The sequence below is a fragment of the Lepisma saccharinum genome, chromosome 5, assembly GCF_977018435.1.
Source record: "Lepisma saccharinum chromosome 5, izLepSacc3.1, whole genome shotgun sequence".
Taxonomy (NCBI): Eukaryota; Metazoa; Arthropoda; class Insecta; order Zygentoma; family Lepismatidae; genus Lepisma; species Lepisma saccharinum.
In genome coordinates, this window is record NC_139233.1 from 25113602 (window position 1) to 25135073 (window position 21472).

Sequence of the window (21472 nt, forward strand, 5' to 3'; positions counted from 1 at the left end):
ATCAGTAAGTTAGTGCTCTAACCAGGGTTGTTAAAGGTCATTGGAACCCATAAATCCTAATAAGTTCTATTAGGTTCGGGAACAGGACCGGAACTTTTTTTTCGCACAATTTGAATTAGGTCCAAGTTGGGTATTGTTGGACCGAATTTAAATTGATCCTGAAAAAAGATTCCTGGACCGAATTGAAATACTTTATAAACATAAAAAGGTTCTTCACGGTCTAGAACTCATTTATGCTTGCTGATTTTCTTCCCTGGACCGGAATTAAAATTATTTAAAATTCCTGGACATTTAACAACCCCGGCTCTAACCATTATGTTTCTAATTTACTCTTAGTGTCAACTGTAAAAGAATATTAACAATATTAATAATAATAAATAAAATAATTACTTCCATAAAATAATAAGTTGGAATTAATAACAGTCTTCATGCATCGTACACCATGGAGCAACTTTCCTAACTTTCTCGATTGACTTCCTGCATTTGTTTCGAAATAATGTAGTACAAGGTTTAGCAGTTATTAAGAAAATTTAACACACCGGCGTACAATACAGAATGATTGAAAAATCACACGAAGTAAATTTTTAATGTTAGCACACAATGAAAACAAATTCCATTAAATATAACACCTTCATTATATTTATCTCTAAAGCATAAAAGTCAAAATATTTGAAACCTAAGTACACCTATTTATGATATGAATATCTTTATATCATGTGAATATTTTATGACTATCTGTACTGATTGAATACACGTTTTGTGAAAGAAAATTCATCTTAAATTTCAAATATTTGCAAATAAATTATAATTTCTTTAACGTTAACACATTTGAAATATTCTGTATAAGTAAATTTATTAAATAAATTGAAGGGATCCACATGATAAATTAAACAAAAAGAAAGACGAACAATATAATTTTTAATGTAGAATTTCCTTAGTACTACTATGAATATCAGTACATAAATAATCTGAAAGCAATTAAGTTTTTACCACTATCTTTTTTAATTAAAATTCTTTCAATTATAGTTGTCATTTATGAAATATGGATTCTAGTCAACTCATAAAAAAAACAGTATTTTGATACTCAATCAAAGTATAAGATGTATTTCTGTTACGAAGGCACAGTCTTTTGCTTTTAACAAAAACCTGCATTATATATTTTAAATATATACAACTCCACATTTTTCTATTCCACAATTTGTCCACCTGTAAATTCCACCTGGCTTGACCATATAACGAATAAACAAATAAGCAAAATGCAAATGTAGGAGGAAAGCAAATTATAATCACAAGACACCAGAACGTTGCACTTTATGAATGCAGAATGTCAATTTGAAAGGAAACAGAATAAATTATAGAGATGTTTAAAACCTAGTACTACAAGAGAATTTGCAATGTAAAAGTTAACAAATGGAGAACAGTGAGTGAAGATAGAATATGAAAAGTGATTAAAATTAAAATGATCGAGCACTTTGACAATATACTGCAATGAAAGAGTAGCTGAAACAGATTTCTTCCGGTGGAAAAATATTCCAAGCCAAAGTTAAATTAGCATATGAGTAGTTGTCGTAAACCAATCGTGCAATTGATGACTAAAATGAGATAGCAATAACCAAACAACTTACCTTTCTTTGGTGCCACATCTGCTTCCGGTGGCTGAGGACTGTATGCAGGGGCGTCTATGGGACTACCAGGTGTCATGCTGCCAAGGATGTCGTCAATGTTAGTGTGACTTCCAATAAAACATTGAAGGTTCTTGCGCGACTTGACCTCATTCCTTTTCTGGTTATTGTTGGTATCTTCTGCCTGAAATACGCCACTATCTTCCACATTATCGTAAGGCGATTGTCTTCCTGCTTCTTCCACATCATGCCTAACCACAGTAGATCTACACTTCGACAGGACTGGTGGTGTTTCCAGACCGTCTGGGCTGGTTCTGTCACCAAGGGGAGCCACTGGTTCGTCTCCCGGAAGGACAAGAGGGAATTTAGGCAGCTTCTCTTCGGTTACGCCAACTTTATCTCTATTGCTCTCTTCTTCTGAACTTTCAGACTCTGTCTCTTCAGATGCAGATTCAGAGCTTTCAGACTCGGATTCGTCCTTTCCTTTCTTCGACTCTTCTTCGCCGATTGTTGGGTGCACTTTAGCCACAGACTTGCTGCTTTTGATCCTCTGTATCCCTTCTGGAACATTATCTGTGCTGTCCAGCCACCATGGTCTTTCTCCGGATTCTTGCCGTCTTACAAAGAACATACCAGCGCCTGCTGCCAAAGCTCTCATAAGGAAGGATGACTGTTGGGTGCCACCTTCATTCTGCTCTTCCTGCCGTGTTTCATCTTCTTGTGTTTTCTCCTGCAACTGGTTTATCCTTGTACTTGAGGGAGCTCGTGGCGGCTTATCAGATGTCTTGGTCGGGGATACCCGTTGTTCAGGAGATGCTGAGTTTGTTCTTGATGATACGGACAAACCCGTTCCCTTCTTGGCCACTGAGGATGACTTCCCAATTCGTCTAACACTGGCGATGCTGTTGATGCTACTCTTGCTAGATTTGAGAGCAGTCCCCTCATCCTCGCTGCTACTACTGGATGAGGTGCTGCTGGAACTCGAGCTACAGGAAGCTGACCTGTTAACGCGTCGGAACGAGCCGCTGCGCCGGACAACTTTGCTCCGAGAAGAAGTACGCGACACGCTTCCGGATTTTTCGTGTTGACCATCTTGGTCTAATTTACCCGCTGATGGGGATCGCTCCTGAAGTTTAGATTTGGATTTACTCTTGTTTAGACTTCCCGTTGAGGGACTAGGCTTTATCGAGTCAGACGCGTCTTCTACTTTGGACTTTGACTTCGTCTTGTGTAGTTTGTGTGACGATCCGCTAGTTGGCAATTTGCTACCAGATTTGCTTGGTTTTACGGAATTGTCGGGACCTTGTTCCTCGTTCGTGGTACTCTCCGAGCTTTTCCTGTCTCGTTTTGCTTTGACTTGAATTTCCCTGAGTTCGCCCTGCTTCCTTTTGTACTCTTCCGCTTCCCTTGTATCCAGATCCATGTTCAGAGTTGATTTTCGGAAATCCTTGTTGGCAATGTTTAAAGACGGTGACTTCTTCAGAGAGCTGTGTGAAGGCGATTTGTCAATTTTCGACGATGCATCGTGATCTGTCTTTGGAACTGGTGGTGGGAGCTTATGAGCAGCAGGGCCGTCATTGGTTACTAAAGTAGGGCTGAATCGCACAGAAGACTTCGAATGAGAAAGAGGGGACTCCGGAGGGGTTGTCTGGACTTTTGGAGAGGACGTTTCCGAAGAAGACGAAGTTTTCTTCGCAGTCTCTGTGTCAGTTGGACTAGGCAGTTTAAAGTTTCGCGTCGACTTTGATTTTGTTAGGGAACTGCTTCTGGATAAAGGTTTACTAGTTTCGTTCGTAGTAGCAGAGCTGTCTGCTTGGCCAGTAGGCAAACGTTTGCTCGATGGTGATTTTGGCAGTTTTTCATCAGTTTTGCTTGTACTGGATTTCACCTTGTCTTCTTTCTTCTCGGGTTGTGCTATCGCTTCCTTTGAAGACTCTTTCTGCGGCTGCGAGGTAGCTTTCGGTTTGGTCGTTTCTGAGTTTTCAACAGCCGTGGATGATTTGCTAGATTTGTCGCCCAAGAACTGATTGTCCTGGGCTTCTGTCGGTGAAGTTACTGGCGACTCCTTTTCGCCTCGGGATGATCCATACGAACTGTATCTTGAGCTGTACTTGGAAACGGGAGAGTAACTGCTGTATCTGTCTAGATATGATGACCATGGTGTAGTAGAGTACCTTGAGGTACCGTATCTGGAGTACCGTGACGTGTCGTCTCCAAAATCGGTCTGCGTTTCTTTGGTGGCCGTTTCAGGTCTCACGGTTGGTCGTGGGACTTCTCTTTGTATGTTACGTGCGAAATCAGATGGCCTGCTCCTCCTGTATGATGATGGAGGATTTGGTGACGTGCCTCGAGTGACCACGGTCATTGTAGTGGGCACAGTCTCCTCCTCACTGCTAGACTCGTCAGTACTTGAAGATTCTTCCTCAGTGTCTGACGAAGACGAAAGCTCCGACTCTGTTGGAATATTCTTGGGTTTGGTGGCAGGAATGGGCTTTGGTTCACTCGCAACTGGTTTTGGAGTGGTGGTAATGGTGCTTCCGCGAAACTTATCGGCAAGGGAGGCCACCAGACTGAACCCACATGGTGGTTTCTCGGTAATTGGACTCTTGACTTCGTATGTGGGCTTCTTGTCGTCCTTCCATCGGCTTGACAGGGTAGTTCCGTACCTGCTGGTATAGCTCGGGGTAGTGTCGACGGGCTTTGAGTATCTTGAAGACGTTAAAGAATCCGAGGACGAAACTTTGCTTGTGGTATCGTTCGTTGTCGCAGTGTTCGAAGAAGCCTTGCTATCTTCAGTTGACTCTTTACTCGTTGATCTGCCGTAAGCCGGTCGGGATGTTGATCGACTGTACAGACGATAGGAAGGGTAGCCACTACTACTGTAACCGAGGCTCTTATCTGTTTCAGTCGTAGGACTTGCATCGTTGCTGGAAGGTTTGGTCGCACTTGGTGACCCAACGGTACCAGTTCCCCCACTATTGCTCCTACTGAACTGTCTACTGTAACTGGAACCATACCCGGACGCACTACTGGAAATCTTTTCCTTTTCGGTTCCCGACGAAGGTTGATAAGACCCGTAAGTGGTACGGGTGGTATTTGTTGTTGAAGGGGTCGATTTACTGCCATAATCCGACGTGTAACCGGAGGATGATGACGTTCCGAGGAGGCTAGTGCCGTACCTATCCCGTGACGTTGAACGGTCTCTGGCACCGGAGCCATAGGAGGACGGGATACTGTAACTTGATCCTGTGGTCCCAGTACTGCCCGATCCATATGTAGAGCGGTACCCTGTTCTGTATCCAGCGGATGTGCTACCTGTAGTCGACACGGGCGAGGTTGGAGTCGTTCCCCCAAATCGACTCCTGCTGTAGTCCTGAAAGGTAAAGTCAATGTAAGTTTCACACAGATTAAAGTCTCCATGAAACATGTTTAACATTTTAACTGTATAAAAACTTGTAAAAATAATTATTCACGTAAAAGGCAGTTTTTGCTGATTTTCCATTGGTTCAACACTCTAAACAAAAAGTCGAACACACTTTTGGAAAATGCAAGTCAAAATATATGACACAATCATTTATTATAATTATACTGGGAAATATTAGAAAATATGGGAAACCAACGGAATTTCAGTTAAAAAATGATGCACTTTTAAATGAATTCTTGAATACAAATATACCACTACACATGTTTTCAAGCATACTTTTCTGAGGGATAAATTTTTGTCAATTAAAAAAAAATTCGGACGCTACATAAGTATTACCAAGCAAATTGTCCACCGCCATGTTTGTTGAACTTAGTTCACACAATGGGAGTTTCAAGAATTTAAACAGAAAACCAAAACAAACTACTGACAACCTCTGCCCCAGCAACGTAAAAATCCATTCCTTAAAAACATGGAAATATGATGATAGAAAAAATAATGAAAGTATCTGGGGAGAATCTGACGGGCAATACTTGTACATCCCACTGTACGGGGAAAAGAGAACATCTGGCAGCCAAAAGTGTGTAATCTTCTGCTACTTACTCTGCATACACTCCCTCAGGTTTCGCCATGTTTAAAACATCATCTGAAATATATTTTAAAAGTTTGAAACAAATGCTTTTGTTAGGTTTGTAATTATCTTGGAAGTTTTGAAGTCTGTTTTAAACATTTCAAAAAATCTGCTTAAGACTCGTTATTGAATTAAATTTAATTTAATTAAAACGGAACGTTCTTTGCTTCAATGTGCAATATTACTCACAACATTTTTATTGCATTTATAAAAGAAGTGATTCTGTATGTCATTACATAGTACAGTGGGATCCATGAGTATTACCGTGCAAATTGTCCATCACCATGTTCGTGCACTTTATTTGACCCAATAAGAGCTTCAAGAATTAAAAGAAAACTCAAAACAAGCTGTTGACAACTTCTGCACCAGCATACATAAATATCCATCGCTTTAAAACACATAGGATGTAAGAGAAATATTAATGAAAATAGTCATGGACAATTTGCACGGTAATACTCATGGATCCCACTGTACACACCTAAGTTATATTTCTACGAAATCGCACAAATTAACAAATCATAGACTCAGATTACACTGTCAGACGCTTTTTGTAACCTACAACCGATATCAGTTTTATTTATTACATAACTTTAAAAAAAAATATCAGTTTGCTTTATTCTTCGTTTTGTGAATCGAACTTGATATGTTTGTCACTCAACCATGTTTCTTTCGAATGCCACTTCTATAATTAATCTTCTGTTAATATATACATGTACATACAGGGGGGAATTGCCACTAGGCTATAGTTAGGGGTCGAACAAAAGTGAGACGCTGGAGGGGAAGAAGTGACAAAACCATCGACTATTAAAATTCCCTAGTATTGATAACAGCGAAAAAAAAGAAGAAGAAAGAAACTTGTCAAGTCCTTTGCTTGATTATATCACGAAAGATGGTAGACGGAAGGAGTTACTAGCAATTAAATAACTTCTTACTTCATAACCCTATTCTCAGTAGTGTATTTTAACCGGAGTTCAAAGCTGCATGGCAGACTGCAAAGGAAGCCTCGTTAGGTAACAGTGCTCGAATACAAACAATTGTTCCTCGAATGTGAACATTTTTGAATGCCAATAAATCTAAATAATAATAATGTCGGCAGGATCCAAAACAAAGGATAGCCCAGGGGCCCAAATTTTATAAACCCCCACTGTATACATAAACCCAGGTGACTAAATGCATAAGCGCCATTTTTCTAATCTCAAACCTTGAGGAAGAGCCGTTAAACAAAAAGAATGAAGAGAAAGTTGTGGGAAGCAGGTTTCGATCGGCCCTAAAATGTAAAATTAGACACTACTAAATTTCATCCGTTCCAGCGCTTAATAACCCCGCCAGCCTGCAACTGGCGCTGCAGTTGGCATGGACCCAAAATGGCGGCACACAGTCTACATGGGCTCCGTTCACACGTCGACACACAAGAGAAAAAAAGACTTCTTCATCCCTCTTTTTATTCCTTGGCCTGCTTTGTGTCAGAGGGGTGTCGAGTGCAAAGAGATTAGACAATCTACAAGAGCTTACGATCATCGCATCAAAAGAATATGACGTCACTGGATTTGTTGGTTTGTGTAGGTCTTTCTTTTCCCTATCCTGCGACACATTACTACAACAGCCTGTTCAACACAACTCTCTCTCTCTAGCTTTTATAGCGTCGTTACTAAATAACAACGTGCTGGAACATATGGCCTAAACGAGTTTCGCTGTCCAGCCTGAGTAAACAGACTTTGCGAAGATAGCCTGTCACTTGAAACTCCATTACAAGTTTAGCAGTGTGCGAATAAGAACCCATGTGCCAGTAGAAAATGAAAGAAACCTCTCTCCCCCAAATTATGAACATTGACATGCGTAAAAAAAACAACTACAAACTATGAACACGGCAGCAAACATAACTACAGGCCGCACCAGGCCTGGCTTTAAGGGCAATTGAGGAGATGGGGAGATAGCCCCTACACTGTTTAAAAATATTGTAAAATTTAGAATAACAGTCTGCCTGTTAATTTAAAAATCGGGACACGATCGTTTTTTATGCACATTCATTTCATCACTCCTCTCTGCTGCGAATATAATGATAATGGTAATCGCTTTGAATATTAAGCACGTACACACACTCATTGCCTACATATACAGTATAAGTATAGAAGTCCACAATAGCCTGGCTACAACATTGAGCAGAGCAGCGCTTCAAGTGGAAAATATTAGTTGGGAGGATGTTTGGTCGAGGTAACCTTCAAGTTAGCTTGTGAACGGAGTGACAATGAGACAGCTGGGGGATGCTTTGCGAAAATGTTGCTGGTCGACGGGATCCCATCCCCGCATCCCTACCTCAGTTCGAGCACTGGCATTCAGACAAAAGAAAAACTTCCAAATTAAGTGATAATGATAATTATAAATTGCAGTTGCGTGTATTGTAAATATATTTTAAAAAATTATATAATTAAAATTACTTCAATTACCGTCAACTCTGTGACGGCCGTTAATATTTTAAAAATGGTTAACGGTATTTTTTTAACGGTAGTAGGGTTGCATGCAACCGAAATTCATGGTGTTAGACCATCATTTTTTCGATCAACAATTTACAGTGTAAAGTGTCTCCACTGAGAAGGATAAATTGTTTTACTAAAGACCTAATATCTGTAAATAATATTAATATATAAATTATGGATTTGGATTTCATATTGGACACAAATTAACTCTATATATCTCTCTCACCCACACACATGAGTAAGTCGATCGTGTTCTCTGTCTCTTTATTCCAACCCAGTGTGTTTTTCGTTTCGTTCTCAAAGGGAAAGTTTCGATCTTGTGTAGGTCTCGTCTAAAATCTCGAAATACCTGATACATATGTAAAACAATAATCAAACATATACTAACAGTTTAAATTTTTGCACATTGAAAACATTTAAAAACTAGCCATAATAAATCACACATCCACCCGCTTGACACGTCCGAATAAGTCGCATAGTAAATAAAATCTGTGCAAGCAAAATTTGCACATACCTCACATTCTAGATAGTTTACTAGTGTATCGAAAGAAATGTGTGTAGTAGGTCCCCGTCGCTATTTTTTAGAACTATATCTCGTTCTTAGTCTCGTCCCGACTAAACAAGTCTCGGTCTAGTTTTCATCTCGAAATTTGAGACGAGATCGAAATTATCTCTTCTCGGTGCCATCACTAAACAGAATTAATAATCCGGCATTGTATTTTAGATTGTACGAAGGTCATTCTGAAAGTAACTTCCGTTTGGGTATAAAAGACACACCAGGGCATTGTGAGAGTTTTTATTATATACAACTGAAAGAGACAACTCTAAGCTATTTTTCCTCATAAGCTCCGTTTCTGTTGAGACATTTATCATATCGGCGAACAAGGTTTACAATTCCCATGTCAAAGACAACTGCCGCCTGTGCATTCAGCCATGCAGTAACACTGTCCTTGAGGAACTGTGTTTTGGGACAGAAAAAGGGATGCTGTTGGTGGAGTTCCTGGAACGAGGCACAACCCTCAACGCCCAAGTGTATTGTGAAACCTTGAAGAAATTGCGACGAACAATTCAAAACAGGCGACGTGGCATGTTGAGTTCTGGCACTGTTCTCGTGCATGAACGCTCGCCCGCATACTGCTGCTCGAAACAAGGACCTTCTCCAACATTTTCAGTGGGGATTGTTTGACAACCCTCCTTACATCCCAGATTTGGCACCTAGCGATTATCACCTCTTTCCACAAATGAAGAAGTGGCTTGGGGCACAGCGCTTCAACAATGACCAGGAGCTCAAGGACAATGTAACTGCATGGCTGAATGCACAGGCGGCAGATGTCTTTGACATGGGTATTGTAAACCTTATTCGCCGATATGATAAGTGTCTCAACAGAAACGGAGCTTATGTAGAAAAATAGCTTAGAGTTGTCTCTTTCAGTTGTATATAATAAACACTCTCACAATGTGCTGGTGTTTCTTTTATACCCAAACGGAAGTTACTTTCTGAATGACCCTCGTACATTCCTGTTCAGATAAAATGACACATATTTCAACTGTCCAACCTTAAATGTGCCACTTTATGTGAACGTGAATGCACAAACAGTGTTCAATGATTTTGTTGAGAAGAGACTAGAATTGACAGGGGAGCCGACAACCTTAGTCGACTAATCCCCCATTTCCCATAGCACCCTTCCAGCAATCAATAATAACAGATAAATAAGTACCCATTTAGCTCAAATATACAGTTTTTTTTGTTGTAATTGAGTAATATATTAAAACGTGATTACCACTCCGAAAACGCCCTCCTCCATTTGCTACCTTCTCACTCATTTTTTGAAGACGTTATATTTTCAAATAAAGATGAATTCATGAAACAGATTATGAGACATACCAACGGTTCGAACCTAGAGAGCTGTACACATAGGGCCGGCCCTAGTCATTTTGCCACCCTGGGGCAGATGGCGGCAGGTGTTGCTCCCTTTCGAACGCTTCCCCCCCCTGTCATTACGCAGCTACCGGAAATTGAAAATCAACATATTCCTAAGTAAAACATCGCTATAAAATAAATAATGAGACTTGTTACGCTATTTCAAAACTATTAAGAACAAAAGGATATTTCGCTCGACCACGGGTAAACTTTTAAAAAATGCGACACTAATTTTATAAATTATTATATTTTATGAAAACTCTCTCTCTCTCTCTCTCTCGCTCTTAAACGTATCTTAAATGTAACAAGTATTAGGAAAGAAATTAAGGCTTTACTTCATATGCTTACCATTGTAGGTCTGTGACATCGTACAATTGGATTTTAAAAAGAATTGCATGTAATATTCCCGGATCTCCCGCGTGGGTGATCTAAGTAAGGTCTGAATTCTTTCCTGCGTTGTCCCCGCATAAAGCACCCAGCCTCAAATTAATGAGTACCTGGGGGCAACCCTGGGAGGTAAAGGCGGCCGGAGAGGGGTGCTGGATCACATCACCTCCCCTCCAAAGTGGCCGAGTGGTTAGCACATCGCGCTGCGACGCCAAGGGTCCCGGGTTCGAATCCCGCTCGGGCTTGGTTGTTTGTGAATGTCCATTCATCAATTTCGTCATATCATAACTCATCCCCATCTTCGCAAATTAGCCATGAGGCACAAAACGCGAGGTAAATAAACTAAATCAATCTATCAATCAATCAATCAACCAAAGTGGCTGAGATCGAGAATGTGTTTGGCCCTACCCTCACATCCCCTAAATGTGCCTTCCTGACATGGTGCTATATATGCACAGGGAACTTTACCTTTAGCTTTGCATGTAATATTCTTTTTCGTATAATGCTATCTTGCATAAAATGGAAAAAAGCGTGTTGCAGACATGATTGACCGAAGATAGTATTTTTATTAACCTTAATTCCCCCCCCTAAAAAAAACTTTGTTCGCCACTTGCCACGGTTACCGACACAGTTAATAAATTCGAAATTCTACACTAAGGTTCAAAATCGTATCCCTTTATCAGATTAAGGTCTCCTTTGGTGTAATTGTTCTATTATAGCCGAACGCAATTTTAGTTCATCTTTTAATTCAGTAGCCTTCATGTATTAACATTCCGACAAGTTTTCTACACTTTTCAGACAAAAGGTCAGATGGCATGTCTTTATGCTTACTAATATCATAAAAGAATTTGAAAATTCACTATGATTGTTTAAGCTGCTCAAATCTTTCTCTTAAGAGCTAAAATAATCGTGTAGGACCTGGTAATGAAAATCAACTTTGTACCGTTTATGTGGATCTTGAAAAGTTTCGTCATACTTAAACTGCTTCTTCTTTCGATTTCGGACCTGTACAGTGTTGCCTATCTTTGGATCATCTATATCTAAATTCGATGCCAATTCAACCGGGACTCTCAGGTCTTGACGAGTGGATGGAGTAGGCCCTTCCAAGCTGCCAAGTGGCGTCTAAGAAACTTTGAAATATTGTATCACTCCTGCTTTTTTCAAAGCGCTGATATGTTTGCAAGAAATCATCTAACAGCATCTAACACATCTTAGATTAATGTTTTGAAGAAATTTGCTCATTACATTACGTGGAGTAAAAAGTCATACCAGATAACTAGTGAGCAAAGGAATGAAAAGCCACGCAACTGGTTTCCAATACACTGAGCCTCATGTGTGACCATTTGAGGAGTTTTATTGTCGCCAATTATTTGAAGGAGCGCATCATAGACCTCTTCCACTTTAGCACATTGTGGTTCGGATCCCACTTTAAACTGTAGGCCCAGTCCCGATTAGCCTTTCTGTCCATAAAGTGGACTTAAAACAACAACTCAACAACAACAACCTCTTCCATTTGATATCTCAACGTAGTTAAGGCATCGAATCTGCTTTCCCACCTGCTGACACTCAGTGGTTTTCAAGTGAGACTACTGATATGATCCTTCAAAACAGCGGGTTGGCATATACGAGGGGGTTTCAAAAAGTTTTGCCTGTTGAGGTATACTTTGTTTAATAATGGAAAGATTGAAACAATGAACATACATATAGTTTGCCTATAGTGTCCTCTACTAAGAGTTACCCTTCCACACAGTTGCCATCACGTTCAATGCATTTGTGCCAACGTTTTATCCAGCCCTGAAAACCAGTTTGGAAAAATTCCACAGAACACTCCCTGCCTCACCTTTTCAAAGCTGTTTTAACCCCTGTAGGTCATCGAATCTCATGCCACGAAGCACAGACGTAGCTCAGACTTAAGTGGTTAAGTTCAAAGTGGGAGAAACCGAAAGTGTGGACTTGTCAAGGAGTGGCAGGCCATCAACGTCGTTGATCGACGACAATCGCCACAGGGATGAAAATTTGCCACTCTGGGCAGTGACACGGTTCGCCTAGCCCCCTTCCGCCGGCCCTGTGTGCACAGTATGTCATCTTGCTTTAATCGAGAATCGAATGGAGACTGATTGTTAGTCATAGTCAGTGTTGTCATATAATGCAAGTAGTAAAACGGATAGCAATTAGCATCTGATGTAATACCATATAAACATAAACAGTATTCAGAAAGACACTATAACTGACTATATTTCTCAATTTTATCTTTACTAGTTTCACTAACTGGCTTCTAATTCTCACTCCATTAGATCCGACAATATAAATTAGAAATTTGTTACTACAATATTACATCAATTCACTTGATCACACAATTCATATTTTGAATAATTTATATCCTCGATTAACGATGAATCCGGCTTTCTTACAATCTTTTACCAGACATTCTTGATTTCATGCCTAAATATTTTTTTTTACTAAAACATTCGACCCCTCCACTATGAGCACAATAATGATTGTCTAATAATATGTACAAACAGGTCAAGAGTGTTCAATTTCCTACCAAACCAAATATTTTTTTTCCCCTTTGCATGCAATGTTTACACATTTAGTCTGTTGATTGTAGGCAGCCTGCTTTTTTAACTTCGACAACCGAAAACAAGGATAACGCTCTTTTAGACTGAGCAAATGGGAGCAGGGGAGAAGATAAGCACTAGCAGAGACCTCTTGCGGAGAGGCGGAAAACCGTCCACTTTGTCAGCAGCTCACTGGAAGCCAAGTCAGTGTATATTTGTGCATACTGCTCGAGGCCCAGTTTCCGCAACGTGTTTATTTTATGAATTTATAATGCTCCAACGCGCGCGCGTGCCTGTGTGCGCGTGTGCATGAAAGAGAGTTGGCTTCAGGCAGTAGATGCACGTAGGCGGCCAGCCTTCATTGAAGATAGCTTTATAATCCCCAACACCTGCAGCCAAATGCGTTGCATATTTCCTGGTTTTTGCGCTTCCGAAAAATATGAAAGGACATGTAGCATGTGGAGGATTTCAAAGTTCACATTGGTTTATCGCTAATAAAATACGTGCCCCTCTTCACGCTTCCTTGTATATGGAAGAAAGCGGTTTATTGAGCTAGTGTGCGTGCGTCAGCAGAATTGTATGGAAAAGCAACAATTTTGTAAGAATTCTGAGAAAATTAACAGCTTGGGGGGGGGGGGATGATAACTGGTACAGAGGAATTCGAAAGAAACGCCTCCCTTACGGTTATGCAACCCGGTATTTTATATCGTCTAGTTTCGCCTGGTAGAGTAGTTCCCGAGAGGAGCAGTGTTTCCAAACCTATAACCGCAGTGTTTCCAACCCCGTATTGGTTGGTTGGCTGTTGATTTGGTGTTTTAAGTCCACAATGAACAGTATGACTAATCGGGACTGGACCTACAGTTTGAAGTGGGATCCGAACCACTTTGTGCCTCCACCGGGACCCCTTGATTACAAGGCGTCGACGCTACCACTACGCCATCCAAGCCTGTATTGCTTCGTAGAAGACGAAACCTTCACGTAACTTCTTCATTCGTGATTTACATTTGGTTTACAGACTCACATTACAGGACACTCTTTTCCTGTATTGCATGTTTTCTGGAGCATTTATTTTTCCTTCTGTGGAGAAAATTCTGTTATTATTTTAAATCTTATTTTTCGCAGCTTCTCTACCATTTATTGGCTAATCGCAACAATGAGGATGAATGATGACTCGATGGAATTGATAAAAGGACAGTCATAAAGGAACCATGGGGAGCTAGATTCATATTTTTATTATTACTAATATATTTCTCTTTTTTTACTTTACTTTTGGCTAGTCGCAACGATGAGGATGTATGTTAAATATTGTATTGTAATTGTATGATAAAATTGATGAAGGAACACTCATAAACAATCATACCCAGGCCGGGACTCGAACCCGGGAATTTCGGCAGCGAGATCAAAAGCCGACGGCTTACCACGCTCGGGCACAGCGGCGGCCAATTATTATTAGTGATATTGTCTCAAGTAGTGTATTTTTCCACCATATTCTTTCACACAATCATGAAACGGATGAAAATTAAAATGTTAAAATACCTGCCTACGTTGTTTTTTTTAGCTTGCAATATAAACCCCTACTGCACGAAGCTAAATTGTGGGAATACGAAACAGAGCCAAGTTAACATATCTTGGCCGTGGAAAGTGTTAATAGAAAATCTAGAAAAGAGCCATTTAACAGTTGCCTGATTGCTTTTCCATTTGTTGTATGGGAAGAATTGTCTGAAATGTGTGTGTAGTGGCAGGCAAAAGAGAACACAAAGATCTAATAGAGAGGCAACACTGTCATTGTTCTGCACTGCACAGACCACGCGTCTCATCGAGTGGGCGGGGCACTGTGGGTGCGAGCGAGCTGCTGTTGCTTCTGCAAAGAGAACACTCACAAACAACTGAATGACGCTCCGCTTAAAATCTAGTCAATCGAGAAAGGATTTGTTGAGGAAGTGAATTGAAATATAAACGCCAGAATTTGGTCTAAGCCTATAATGGTTACTAGCAATAAGAGCTGATCAATTTTTACATGTGGAATTCCGTAATGAACGAGGCAACAGGCCGCACTCCACACCTTTAGTCTGGTAACACTAATAAATCATCTCATTATATGCGTTCGGTTATGCTGATTTAGCTCCGTGTAGAAGATATTTCTTCACATTTTTCTCACCTTGGCTTCCTTGAATTCACGAAACTGTAAAGCCATGAACGCGTTAACCCCCTATAATCACGGAGTCCCAGGTTCGATTCCTAGTGGTTCGGATCCCACTTTCAACTGTAGGTCCCACTTCGGGTAGCCTTTTTGAGCATGAAATGGAATTAAAACAAAATTGGAACACGGTAACCCATCACAACACACGCGCAGTGAGCGTTGAACTTAATGACTGACAACTACATCGAACTTTCAGCGAAGCTGGAATAAGGTCTATTTGCCATGCCAAATAGTGTGAATTTTCAGTCTCGTGGTGCTTTCTATACGAAGTGCAAGCAAGTTATCTAAAAAAAATATTCAAATGTGAGGGTGAGTCGAGCTATGTTTCATTCAATAAGACTCTTCACTTCAAACATATTTTGCTCTATAGCTGTCGATTTCGAATGGGCATCTAAGACTGGTTGCTTAACGGACCGGATTTGGAAAAAATCACGGACTGTCATAGTTCCAATCACACTACAGACATAGCAAAAATTGATCGCCTGAAGATGAGAGAAGAGGTGATCGCTTGATATGTCTAGAAATATATAGATAGAATATATAGTCAATCAAAAAGAAAAACAATGGATAATGTCCAATTAAGTATAGAAACGCTGTTAGAACCGGTGTTCATTCACAGAGCAGAAGGGTTATTTTGACAAAATTCTGTTTCCCGGCTGGCTGCTTCGGAGAAGAGGGCTTTGTGAAGTTGCCGCTTCTTGCCCAAGCGGTAGACCTAATTCGTTGTTTGGCCACGAGTTCCTTCGTAGGTAAACGCGGCAACAGAGATCACTGCCATAAAGGTGGTTCCCGCGCCGGCTGAAAGAGCGACGGGAAATTAAAGAACCATTGTCACTAACTTCAGACAGACATCTAATCATTTCCTTAGGTTTCGAAGCTGATCCGAAGGGACAACAAATACCAAAAAAACGACATGAATTAAATGATCGATTGGTCCGTCCTTCTGTTGATGGATGGCAATCCATATTAACAATAATAATCGTAAACGTATCATTAAAGAGTCAACAATCAAAGCTAATACGCATCTATTGATCAGAAATTACTAGAGGGTTAAAGTTGTTTTTGTACCTCTTGTTATTTTAAGTCGCTCTTCTGCCACTTTCGGCTAATGAGGATGAGTGACGATTAGATTAAATTGACACCATGATACCAATACTGAAGCCGTGACTCGAACCCGGAAATTTCGTGGTATCGGAAGTGGACCATTTAACGCGCTTGGCCACCAAAGAGAACCTTCTCTGCGGCCAAGCGCGGTTAGTGATGGACTAACGATCCAGACACCGAATGTTCCGGGTTCGAGTCCCTTCACAATCTAAGACATAAGACTGTATCAAAACTTCATTCCCCTCCCCTCCACCTCAAATTTAATACTCAATCTTCCCAACAAAATTTCCATGCCAATTTTAGACTTCCTGTTGATATTGCTCCCTCCAAAAAAGCAATCTAAGACGTAATAGTAATACACAAGAGTTGGGATCCCTGCCCCCCAAAATAATTATCAATCCAGCTACCTGAAAATCCCACTAACTTCATTAATCGCCCACCATAATTTCCCTATCAATCTAAGGCCTAATATGTAAGAGTTGGATATCGCCCCCCCCCCACCACCAATATTACTTATTACCCGTAACAATTCCCCTGACAATCTACAAATTACTATTTGTATAACAGCAATGGCTAATTGATAACGTAAATAAACTTGTTCCCTGTTTACTCAGTCAAATTTCCATCACAGTCTGCGCCATAATGTCCCTCCCCCTGGGCACCACTGATTTAGAACTGTGACAACGTGAGAGGTGTAATGTAACTAATAGTTAAGTGTTAGGAATGGGTGCATGTGTGCTGCGCATTTGAATTTCATGTGAATCATATCTGTCAATAATGTGAATATTAATATTATAGAATATAATATAATGTTGCAGGTGTGTGAAAAAGTAACCATGAGCACCAAGGTATCAATAAAAAAGAATTGGAAACATAAGTTGCATATGGAGATGTGTGTAATTAGTTTTGTTCTGGGATGTAGCAAAGAACATCGGTTAAACCGTGCGGGGTTTCAATACTGTGTCCACCCGCCGTTAGATTCAAGCACTGCATCTAGTCGACGAGGCAAGGATTTCACGAGCAGATGTTTGGTCTTCTCCTTAAACTCTCCCAAACATCAAACACGTGAAAATGTTTTCGATTGGGAGACTTCGCTGGCCAATCTACTCTTGAAATTCCTGGGGGCTGATTAAACCAGGTGGTGTTCGCTTTCGATGTATGGACGCTGCTGTTGTCTTGATCGAAAGTCACATGCGAAATCTCATCTTCAAGGTGTCTCTCTCGCACGCTGGGAAGCGTGTGGTTTTCCAGCACTGCGATGTATTCCTGCGAATTCATTCTCGAGGACACTTCCACCAATCCACCTACTCCAGACGAACTGATCCATCCCCACACCGCCACGGATATCCTGCCACTCCTAGCATGGGTAGAAATGTTCTCGGGGCCGTAGCGAGTGTTGTTGCGCCTCCAAACATAAACCTGACCATTTTCGTCAGACGAAAATACTTTCTCGTCGCTCAAAATTACGTTCTGCCAAAATTCTTGAGGAGCTGGTAAATATTGTAAAGAAAACTGATCCGTGCTTCGTGATGGAAATGCATCATTGCTTCTTTCTCGACGGTGCCGAACTGTTGCAGCATGGCACTCCAGTTTCAACTCTTGGCGAATCTTCGTTGTAGCCATGAAGGGATGCCCTCGCTCATCTCAATGATGCCTGCATCTTCTTCCCTGGTTGCCTTCCTCGGCCGGCCTTTGTTGGGTCTTCACTTCATTCCTTGGTCCCCTTTTTCCTCGTAACACCGAATCCAACGCCTGACGCAAGAATCGTCCACACCAAGGGTCGTAGCAATCTGTAGTGCAGCAGATCCGCCGCACAAGAACATGCGGACTATCTTCTCTCTTGTAATTTCCGAAAGTAAGGCATGATGAAATGATATCGTAAAGGAACATTCGGACCGAAGGGACATGCTGCACGTGGCACATGCCTCTTGAAAACACCTTATCATTGGTGCATGTAGAGTTTCACGCCCATTACGGTGCAGAAAGTTTCATTTTATTGGTTCCGTTGCAAGTGGCATGCTCAAGGCATAGATACGAGTAAAACTGCTGCAGGATCTCGAACGAAGCACCCACCGGGGCTCGAATTAAAGCCAAAGCGTGGTGGCAAAAGGCAACCGTGAAGTTACTGCATCTGAGATTTACGTCAAGCAGGGCCTGCGTGGTGTGTGCAAAGAAACTCACGCTTGCTTTAGGAAATAAGGATACTATTGAATCAATGCAATATAAAAGAGTATATACCGTAAAATATACATTATTATTGACTCATGCATTCCCTGAAAAAAATGCATTGTTTTCTCGCACATTTCTGCCCGCAATGAATATAAATGTATAATCTATTAAATTAAGCAGGTGCATGCAGATTTAAAAATATTGATAAGATAATTCAATTGAATTGAATTGTTGTTTTTTAAGTCCACTTTGTGCACAGAAAGGCTAATTGGGACTGGGCCTACAGTTTATAGTGGGTTCCGAACCACTATGTTGCTCCACCGGGTATCGAACCCGGGACCCCTTGATTAAAGGTGACTACTACGATTGCGCCATCGGGGAGGCCCTAGTCCTCTTACGGAGATAATTCGTTCGGAGCAATAGAAATGCCCTATCAAAACAATTGGGGAATATTATTTTCAATGTGGATATTCTTCGGAAAATATGTTTCTAACAACAGTTTACCTAAATAGTGGGGACTTGGGGTGAGAGAGAGAGAGAGAGAGAGAGAGGAAAAGCACACAATTTTCTGTTCAGTGCGAACCTTTGGGATTGCTTTTTCCTAGCCCACCAAAAACACAATACGTATTACCCAAATACAACCCAAACCTTCAATGGCAAAATTGTGAGTCAATCACTCAACTGGAATAAAAAGTACGGATTTAAATCTAGGCCAGAAGATAGTTATTGCGCTACCATGTGCCATTACAAAAAAAAATCCACTTTGCCCGCGAGAATTGTCATGCCTGAGTGATATGTAGTTTACGTTAGTTGTGAGAGTTGCTTCAATTCCATTGCCTGCCAAGAATAATGATAGCGCTGAAAGCATAAAATACAGAAATGTGCATGTTTGGCGTTCTATGAGAAAAGCAGATCCTTGTGTTTTCTTTTCAAAATTTACTAATGTTATGTCAACTTTTACATATAGCCAATGGCGACAGAGGATGAATGATGCTTCAGGGAAATTGATGAAGATTGAAGAAACAACGAAAAAGAAAAACTCATTATCAGAGGCTAGGACCCAAGAACCCTGGCTACGCAGCATGTTATGATATTTAAGTATATCACGGATTGCTGTTAAATCCATTCCTAGATATTTGTAATGAATGAACCCCCGTCCCCGCTACGAGAGAAAGAAAGACTATAGGATGTGAAACATTCACAATGTAATTGCATTGCTTTACATCGCTCTTGGCTGTATTCCAAATGTAGTAAGAGATCAGCGATAAGTTGGATTTTTGTTTTTTGTGCCAAGGTATAAGTGTATTTGAGCGCAAGGGCTACCTATTTCATCATTTATAAAGAGTTAACTTCGTCGTTACACTAGCACCAGGCACAAATGCATCAATTTCTATTTCGGTTATTTTACATCACTCTTCTGCCTCTTGAGTTAATCGCGATAATACGGATGAATTATCAATTTATAAAATTGTGACGGGACAAACTCAGTGATACATTCATGCCTGACCAGATTTCGAATCTGGAACATATGACCTCGCTTCGCTAGAAAGGCTGGCAGAAATGTATCGGAAAAGTGTAAAAGCACCAAGAACCGGTTTCACCCAGCACAGACAATGAAATCATTTACAGCGACTCGCTGTGGCAGTGTTGCTCGTCACCCCCTCCCCCTCACTCGCAGATAGTATAGCCTTCTCAGCACCCACCTGCTGATGGAAGAGTGGAACCACAAGCAAAACAACCTGCGCAGACCCACGACTCCTGTGCACCGTACTCCCGCGAGGAGGGGCGGGGGAGAGTGGACCATGCTTCCTTATGGCCCGAACTGAAGGGAAGAAGGGAGATCTGCGCGGGTACTTTTCGTCCCAAGGATTTTTTTCGTTGTGTTCGATCTATACTTTTCGTTTTAGGCATATTCCGACTGGAAGGTTTCTGGCACCCCTCCGCCCCCCCCCCTTCCCACCATGGTTAATAAATGAGACCCTTGCACTTTCAAAACCCTTATCGCAAGAAAAAGCTGGCATCAATTTTACACCACCATACAATAAGATTTACACGGGAAACATTTCCTAACATATTTTCTTGATTCGGACTAAGGGCAAATTAAAAGGAGTCAAAGAATTAAATTACTGAAAATATGGAAAAGCGCGATACCGAAATCTGTGAGTGCGAAGCGAAAATCGAGAAAAGGAAGAAAAATTAAGTATAAAAGTATTCGAATAACCAGATTAAGAGAGAAAGTTATCACGGCTCGAACAATGCAAATGAAAAAAAACGGGAATACGAATTGAAATATACGACAATCGGAAGTAGGCTGAAGGAAGCAAATTTTAATAAACGTGGAAAGAAAACGTAATGAAAGGAGCGCTGGTTCGATTCGCGACGGAAGCTCATATTTGTTGTTCGAATCCCACTCTACACTGTATGTCCAGATGCATTTACACTTAAAACAAACTTCGTGGAACTTTTTCCAAATCAGATGTCGCCAAAAATTTAAAAACAAAAAGAATAACTCTGAAGGAAAAATGCCGAAAGCGTTATTGCAAAATGAAAAAAAAATCTTCACATATTCGTTCGGAAGTGGTAAAAGAATAATAAAAAACTCAAGCATAAATGTTAATAACACTTGTTATTATTACCAGAGACATTCTCAAAATAAACTTCTTTTCCGTTAAAATCAAATCAAGAGGAAAGCAAGACCTCCACCCGGTCGCGTGAATCTGTGGCTAGATTCAAGAGTTGGAAACACTACGCTTCTCGCGAGCTGCTATTCCTGGCGAAACTAGATGATATAAAATTCCGGGTTGCATAACCGTAAGGGGGGACGTTTCATTCGATTTTGAGTGTACTTCACTCCATTAGTACAAACATCACCAGAAAACGTTAAATGCGTTAATATCCTTTCCAGTAATTTGTTCAACTGATGCTGAAAAAAATTACGGGCCAACTATTTGTCAATAGAAATAAAAACCATGAATTATCATCTTA

The 21472-nt window shown here is 40.7% G+C and overlaps 1 protein-coding gene across 8 annotated transcripts in view; it reads right to left on the reverse strand.

The window, feature by feature from the left end:
- Positions 1-21472, reverse strand: part of Fhos (Formin homology 2 domain containing) — a 292809-nt gene that overhangs the window by 232201 nt on the left and 39136 nt on the right. For all 8 annotated transcript variants that reach the window (XR_014441685.1, XM_083122315.1, XM_083122317.1 and 5 more), the window contains exon 2: positions 1626-4995. Coding sequence is in view for 7 of the 8 variants with exons in the window: in XM_083122315.1 (XP_082978441.1) it covers positions 1626-4995 (3370 nt within the window). In the remaining variant the exon portion in view is untranslated. The remainder of the gene's footprint in view (positions 1-1625; positions 4996-21472) is intronic.